The sequence below is a fragment of the Dipodomys ordii genome, unplaced genomic scaffold, assembly GCF_000151885.1.
Source record: "Dipodomys ordii isolate 6190 unplaced genomic scaffold, Dord_2.0 Scaffold18, whole genome shotgun sequence".
Classification (NCBI taxonomy): domain Eukaryota; kingdom Metazoa; phylum Chordata; class Mammalia; order Rodentia; family Heteromyidae; genus Dipodomys; species Dipodomys ordii.
In genome coordinates, this window is record NW_012267234.1 from 623,184 (window position 1) to 631,614 (window position 8,431).

Consider the following 8,431-nt stretch of genomic DNA (forward strand, 5'->3'; position numbering starts at 1 on the left):
GGAAGTGTACTCATTACCTCACTCATGTAACTGTAACCCTCTGTATAGTATCTTTACAAAAAAAAAAAAAAAACCATGCTCAAGCCTCCAAGAAATGTCAAATGTTAGGTGAAGAAATCATGAGCAAATGACCATGTCTTACCTGCCCATGCCATGCATAGTGCAAAATAATGGCAGAATTAGGATGATTTCCAAGGAATATTGGCATCAGAGTGGAGATGAGTTCATGACGTAGAGTGTGCCAAGAAGTGTTGATTTGGAGTAAGGCCAATACCAGCATGTCTGGACAGTGTTTGATAGGAAAGCCAAAGAGTTGTTTGACTTGTTCATACTGCCCAACTTCTGCAAGCCTAAGCAGAGATTCAATCAAATCCAAGCTCTTCCTAAAAAGAATGAAGGAAAGATACTCTTTCAATGAAAATACTAGGATACAAAGTCTTCTAGGAGTTTTGGGTTCTGACCAAACTCATGGCTTCAGCTCAAACCCATGGCTTCATACACATTTTTGCCCACTGAAATACACCATTAGACTGAAAACTCAGTCAAAGTAAGTGACTACTAGCTAGTAGCACAAACCACATTGCTATTAATAAATTTAAGCTTTGTTTTGTTGTCGGTCGTGGGGCCTGAACTCTGAGCCTAGGTTCTGTCCCTCAGCTCTTCAGCTCAAGGTGAGCACTCTACGACTTGAGTCAAAGCGCCACTTCTGGGTTTTTCTGCTTATATGGTGCGGAGGAATTGAACCCAGAGCCTCATGCATGCAAGCAAGCACTCTACCAAAGCCACCTTCCAGCCCAAATTTAAGTATTTAAATTAATGGTATTTATTTAAAAATTATATACTTTTGAGACTGGTGTAGTTTGGTGGTAGAGTACTTGATAGGTACGTGTTGGAACCAAGACTGTGAGGAGCGAGGTGAGAATGCTGTTAGGCTTCAAACTAATTTCCAATGCAATCCAAATTAACAGGTAATAATTGATGGAGAGGATACGATACAACCATTGAACATTTGTATAATCATGGATTCACCTACCAGAGATACAAGATTTTAATGCCTGGGGTAAAAAAATGGAAACAAATCACCAGTTTAGAGCTATTCAAAATTCCAAATTTCATTGCTAGGTATCAGTGGCTCATGTTTGTAAACCTAGCTACTCAGGAGGCTGAGATCTGAAGATTGTGGGTCAGAGCCAAGCCCAAGCAGAAAAGTAACAAAATACTAGAGTCAATTTTTCAAAGAGTTTGGAAAATGATGCCCAAAATCCAAAGCCTAACCACTGTTTACCCTTTTTTGTTGGTGTTGGTCCTGAGGCTTGAACTCAGGCCCTGGGTACTGTCCCTATGCTTTTTCACCACTAGCATTCTACCATTTAAGCCATAGCTCCACTTTGAACTTTTTGGTGGTTAACTGGAGATTAGAATTAGACTCTCATGAACTTTCCTGCCTGGGATGACTTTGAACCACAACCTTTAGATGCTAGCTTCCTAAGTAGCTAGGCGAAAACCACTGAAGCCCAGGTACTGCTTATTCCTATCCTACAATGTTCATTATACTTCCTAAGTTAAACAGCAGCTATGGAGACAATCTAGCCAGCAAATCCTAAGACATTTAACTATGTAACCCTTTACAGAAAAAAGTTAACATCTGGCAAGGAGCCAGCAGTGGCTCATACCTATAATCTTAGCTACTCAGGAGGCTGAAATTTGAGGATCGCAGTTCAAAGACAGCCAGGGCAGAAAAAGTTCGTGACATTCTCATCTTCCATTAACCAGCAGAAAACCGGAAGTGGCGCTGTGGCTCAAGTGGCAGAGTGCTCACCTTGAGCTGAAGAGAACACAGGGACAGTGCCCAAGCCCAGAGTTCAAGCCCCATGACCGACCAAAAAACAAAACAAAAAAAAAAATTACCACCTTTTTAGCAATACAAGATTTTAAGCTGCTCTACACTGTTTAATGATGGAGTAAGCATCCTGGGAAAACATATAGTTAGTTGAACCTCTCATCCATAGAGGATCAGCTGCAGGACCTGCTCAAATAACAAAATCTAAATCTTAAGCATGCTCAAAAGTACCTTATACAAATAAAATGGTCTAATTTTTTTTTTTTGGTCGGTCATGGGGCTTTAAGTCTGGGCCTGGGTCCTGTCCCTGAGCTCTTCAGCTGAAGGCTACTAGCACTCCACCACTTGAGCCATAGCGCGACTTCTGGCTTTTTCTGCTTACATGGTGCTAAGGAATCAAACCCAAGGCCTCATGTATGCAAGGCAAGCACTCTACCACTGAGCCATCTTCCCAGCCCCAAAATGGTCTAATCTTGACCCATTCCTACACAATTAATAATCATCTAATCAGCTAATAATCTAATCATCTAATAATCAGCATCTGCTTCAATGTAAATGCCATGTAAGGTGTTGTTACAGTATACTGCTTAGGGAATAATTAGGAAAAGGACTGCATGTGTGGTACAGGTGCATTTTTCTTTTGAAAAACTATATAGATAGTTTGATCTATATATATGGAAACTAAATTTGGAGAGCTGACTATAATCACAAACAAAGTGAAGAAACATTACAAACCAAGCACTAGTGGATCACTCCTGTAATCCTAGCTGCTCAGGAGTCTGAGTATTGAGGAGTGTGATTCAAAGGCAGCCAGGGTGACAGTGAAAAATCTCTGTATGTCCTATCTCCAATTAACTACCAAAAAGCCAGAAATAAAGCTGTGGCTCAAGTGGTATAATGCTAACCTTAAGTGAAAAAGCAAAAGGACAGTACCAGACCCCTGAGTTCAAACCTCAGGACACGGACACACACGGACGAACACACACACACACACGGACGGACACACACACACACGGACGGACGGACGGACGGACGGACGGACGGACGGACGGACGGACGGACGGACACACACACACACACACACACACACACACACACGAAATATATGCCTTATCCCAGAGTCATGTATGACTACAACAAAGATGGAAGGAAGTGCTTTCACTGTACTTATAAATCCAGATAAAGCATTCTAGGTGAATATTCATCTAGACATTGGTCAGAATAAGATTCTTCCAGAAATTTGGAACTGGAACCCAGACAAACTAGTTAACTTAGTTGAAAATAAGTGCATAATAAATTGGACATCTTGGGAAACGTACAAACGACAGAAAGCAAGCAAATATACAAGGAAAAAACTGTCAACAATAAGTGGGAACCACAAACCTCAGTCCAATATTTGAGTTTCAAGTTTTTGATGTTAGAAAGTAATACAAACAAAAAAAAAAGCAGCAGCAGCAGCAGCAAGACACCATTGGCTTACACCTATAATCCTAGCTACTCAGGAGGCTGAAATCTGAGAGTCTGCTGAGATCTGAGAATCGCAGGTCAAAGCCAGCCCAGGCAGGAAAGTCAGTGAGACACTTTAACTCCAATTAACCACCAGAAAACCAGAAGTGGTGCTGTGGCTCAAGTGGTAAAGTGCTCGCCTTGAGTTGAAGAACTCAGGATAGCAACCAGGTCCAGAGTTCAAGCCCCATGACCAACAAAAACAAAAGAAGGTAATATGTAATATCAATACGACACTACTATAAAAGAGGAGATATAACTAGTGATGAAATATTCTTTATAAAAAAATTAAGAAGGGACTGGGGAGGTGGCTCAGTGGTAGAGCGCTTGCCTTGAGCTGAAGAGCTGAGGGACAGCGCCCAGGCCCAGAGTTCAGGCCCCACGACTGGACCCCAAAAAAAAAAAATTAAGAAGAGGGCTGGGAAGATGGCTCAGTGGTAGAGTGCTTGCCTTGCATGCCTGAGGCCCTGGGTTCGATTCCTCAGCACCACATAAGCAAAAAGAAAAAAGCCGGAGGTGGCGCTGTGGCTCAAGTGGTAGAGCGTTAGCCTTGAGCTCAAGAGCTGAGGGACAGTGACCAGACCCAGAGTTCAGGCCCCACTATCGGACCCAAAAAATAAAATAAAATAAAAATTAATTAATTAATTAAGAAACACTAAAAATACTGGGATTTTTTGGTTTTTTGGTCAGTCATAGAGCTTGAACTCTGGGCTTGGGTGCTGTCCCTACACTCTTCAGCTCAAGGCTAGCGCTCTACCTCTTGAGCCACAGCGTCACTTCCGGTTTTCTAGTGGTTTTATTGGAGATAAGAGTCTCACGAACTTTCCTGCCCGGGCTGGATTTGAACCGTGATTCTCAGATCTCAGCCTCCTGAGTAGCTAGGATTACAGGTATGGGCAACCAGCAACCAGCTAAAAATACTGTTTCTTAAATCTACTATGTACATGGTCACTATTTAGCTTTTATATTTCCAATAGCAGAGATGATCCCTTAAAGAAAACCCAGTCCACAGTATTACCATGTGGCAATTTCTCGATTGTCATCCTCTGGTGGTGCTTTCAGAATATCAGTGGCAACAGTGTGACAGGGATAGTCAGCAAAACAGAAGATCTCTGGATTTATAAGGGAATGTTGAATAAAGGAGAGCTGAAACAAAGAAAAAGTCAAATAATTATGATGGTATAAAAACTTGAAAACACTTGAAACACAGGCAAGTCTCAATTATTAGAAATTTTCCTTTAAAATCAGAATGATTGCTGTAAGCCACTGGCTCACATCCTAGCTACTCGCTCGGGAGGCTGAAATTTGAGGGCCACTTCTTGCCCAAGAAAGAAGTCCATGACACTCTTATTTCCAATTAACCACCAAAAAGCCAAAAGTGGAGCTGTGGCATAAGTGACAGAGCAGTAGAGCACTAGCCTTGAGAAAAATAGCTCAAGGATAAATAGTTCCCAGGCCCTGAGTCCAATCCTAGGAGACATATACACATATATACATAAATACATACATACATGCATGCATACACACATATACACACACAAATTAGTTGTCTTTCAAAAACTAAGCACTTCAGAAAGATGAAATTATCTAAGAGATGACCATTAAACATTTGATTTGCTAACCTATACAAAACAAATTTGCCTTTATAAAAATTTCAGTCAATGGGTAGATGGCCCCTATATAAGAAATAATTCCTGGGGCTGGGAAGGTGGCTCAGTGGTAGAGTGCTTGCCTTGCATGCCTGAGGCCCTGGGTTCCATTCCTCAGCACCACATAAGCAAAAAGAAAAAAGCCAGAAGTGGTGCTGTGGCTCAAATGGTAGAGCGCTAGCCTTGAGCTGAAGAGCTGAGGGACAGCGCCCAGGCCCAGAGTTCAGGCCCCATGACCGGACCCCCCCCCCCAAAAAAAAGAAAAAAGAAATAATTCCTGGGGCTGAGAATGTGGCTTGGTGGTAGAGTGCTTGCCTAGGATGCATGAAGCCCTAGGTTTGATTCCTCAATACCACATAAACAAAAAGGCCAGAAGTGGCACTGCCTTGTGCAAAAGAAAGAAGCTCAGGGACAGTGCCCAGGACTGGCTGGCAGGCAGGCAGGCAAGCAAGCAAGCAAGCAAGCAAGGGCCCCCCCCCCCGGCAGAGGAGGGGGAGGGAGGGAGAGAGGGAGAAAAAGAGAAAGGAAGGAAGGAAGGATGGAAGGAAAGGACGAAAGAAAGAAAAGAAAAAAAGAGAGAGAAATAGTTCCTATTCCTCTTCTTCCAGTTAATAGCCATCTACTTACCTGGCCTTCTGCATGTTTCCAAGGTCTATATATGAAGTCTACAGGGAACACTTCCATACCCAAACCCCTCTGAATGCCATAAACCACATTATGAAGTCCTTTACTGTCACGAATCTGAAATCCAGGATGATCTAGTTCGTAAGTTACCTCCTTGAAATTCAAACTCGGGTTCTAATAAAACAAAAGAATTTCAGAAGTTTAGCAAATGTATGCAAATGACACTTTTTACAAAGGGCCAGTCTAAAACTAAATTTCAAATCAAGACTTTCTACTTGGGTGGAATGAGCTCAATGGTAGAGCACCTGCTTAACATGTAAGATATCCTAGATCCATCTCCAGACAAACATGCACCCTTCATCCTTTCCCCTATCTCGTCTTAATATTAAAAAAGAGAAGAAGTACAAGTTGTCATGTCAAAAACGAACTTTACAACTTGGGGGGGGGGGGAGGATTGGGGGGGAGGGAGGGAGGGAGGATGGGAAGGGTAAACAAAGGAGAAGGCTACAATGCTTGATAAGAAATGTACTCACTATCTTGCCCATGTAATTGTAACCCCTCTGTACAGTATTTTCACAATAAAAAAAAAAAAGAGAAGATTTTGGAGACATTACCAAGCTCTTTTTAAAGTTTCAAGGCTAAGCTGTGCGCCAGTGGCTCAAGCCTATAATCCTAGCACTCAGGAGGCTGAGATCTGAGGATCATGGTTTAAAGCCAGCTCGGGCAGGAAAGTCCGAGAGACTCCTTCCTCCAATAAACCACTCAGAAAACCAGAAGTGGTACTGTGGCTCAAGTTGTAGAGCACACACCTTGAGCTGAAGAGCTGAGGGACAGTGCCCAGGCCCAGAGTTCAAGCCCCACAACCAACGAAATAAAGTCATGTGTAATCCAAGCACTTGGAAAGCTGTGACAAGAGGATCATAGGTCTGAGACCAGCACTATTACAATGAGCTACATCCCAGCTCGCATTGTGTGTGTGTGTAATTTTTTTGGGGGGAGGGGGGCCGGGCTGAGACAGTATCTTGGCAACATCCCTTATGCTGGTTTGTCACTTTCTGAGTAGCCCAAGCTGGCTTAAGAACTCACAATTTTCCTGCCTCAGCTTCTAGAAAGCAGGGACTACACTTATGCATCAATACATAAAGTCCAAGTATGAAATTTTTTGTCTATTTTGGTTGGCTGTGGGACTTGAACTTGGGACCTGGGTGCTGTCTTGAGCTCTTTTGCTCAAGAGTGACACTCAACCACTTCCAGTGGTCTGATGGTTTAGCTGAAGAAAAGAGTCTCATGGACTTTCCTGCCTGGGCTGGCTTTGAAATGCTGAGTAGAAGCCGGGTGCTGGTGGCTCACGCCTATAATCCTAGCTACTCAGGAGACTGAGATCTGAGGATGGCGCTTCAAAGCCAGCCCAGGCAGGAGAGACTGTGAGACTCCTATCTCCAATAAATCACCAGAAAACCGGAAGTGGCGCTGTAGCTCAAGTGGTGGAGCGCTTGCCTTGAGCTGAAGAGCTGAGGGACGGCGCCCAGGCCCAGAGTTCAAGCCCCACGACTGACAAAAAAAAAAAAAAAAGAAATGCTGAGTAGCTAGGATTACAAGTGTGAGCCACCAGCACCTGTCTTAATATCACACTTGGGTTTCTTCAACAAGAGTGAAGATTTACAAGTCAATGCACTATCCTCTTCTAAGAAAAGTTTACCAATCCTTTTTTCATTCTTCTATGTTCTTGTTAAGTATTTCATCATTTAATAGAAGTGCTCTGCTTATTGAGAGCCATTACTTAACTGTAGATAGTCTGAACACGGAAGCAGTCAAAATAAACGTGAAATTTTATTGCCCCTTGCCACCATAGAACTTCTGTTAGGTAAAACTTTTATCCACAATTCATTCATTCATGCCTCCCTTTTCAATAATTCTTCAGTCATTACTTTCTAAACAAATAAGCTCATCTCATCCCCTAAAAAGCCCTCAAGTATCATCTCACAATTCACCTTAGCAGTGCTACTCAAAATTATAAGGCATCATCCCCAGTAAGATGCTTGAATCGGATTCTATACTGTTTTACATATCCAATTAGCCTGATGTTCACTGGTTTTCCAGCCATAAGATTACAAAATTAGGGCTGGGAAGGTGGCTCAGTGGTACAGCACTTGCCTTGCATGCCTGAGGCCCGGGTTCGATTCCTCAGCACCACATAAGCAAAAAGAGAAAAGCTGGAAGTGGCGCTGTGGCTCAAGTGGTAGAGCGCTAGCCTTGAGCTGAAGGACAGCGCCCAGGCCCAGGCCCAGAGTTCAGGCCTCACGACAGGACCAAAAAAAAATTACAAAATTACAAAAGACTGCTGCTTATTTGGCTGGGCATGTGACTTATAAAAACTGGTTTTGTTTTGGGTACATCATACTAATATCATGATTAAAAATATAGGATTGCCAGGCATCGGTGGCTCATGCCTATAGTCCTAACTACTCAGAAGGCTGAGATCTGAGGATCTCAGTTCAAACCCAGCCTAGTCGTGGGGCTTGAACTCTGGGGTTGGGCGCTGTCCCTGCCCTCTTCAGCTCAAGGCAAGTGCTTTACCACTTGAGCCACAGCACCACTTCCGGTTTTTATTGGAGATAAAGAGTCTCATGGACTTTCTTGCCTGGGCTGGCTTTGAACCTCGATCCTCAGATCTCAGCCTTCTAAGTAGCTAGGATTACAGGCATGAGGCACAGCTTTGAGACTCTTATCTCCAATAAACCACCAGAAAACCAGAAGTGGTGGTGTGGCTCGTGTGTGTGTGTGTGTGTGTGTGTGTGTGTGTGTGTGTGTG

General features: G+C 43.2%; 1 protein-coding gene across 1 annotated transcript in view; it reads right to left on the reverse strand.

Annotated features, from left to right (window-relative positions):
• The window catches only part of Cnot1 (CCR4-NOT transcription complex, subunit 1), a 104,207-nt gene that overhangs the window by 64,503 nt on the left and 31,273 nt on the right, over positions 1 to 8,431 (reverse strand). Inside the window, exons 11-13 of the mRNA XM_013012645.1 lie at positions 5,623 to 5,793; positions 4,365 to 4,492; positions 116 to 383 (exon numbers count right to left, since the gene is read on the reverse strand). Coding sequence (XP_012868099.1) covers positions 116 to 383; positions 4,365 to 4,492; positions 5,623 to 5,793 — 567 coding nt within the window. The remainder of the gene's footprint in view (positions 1 to 115; positions 384 to 4,364; positions 4,493 to 5,622; positions 5,794 to 8,431) is intronic.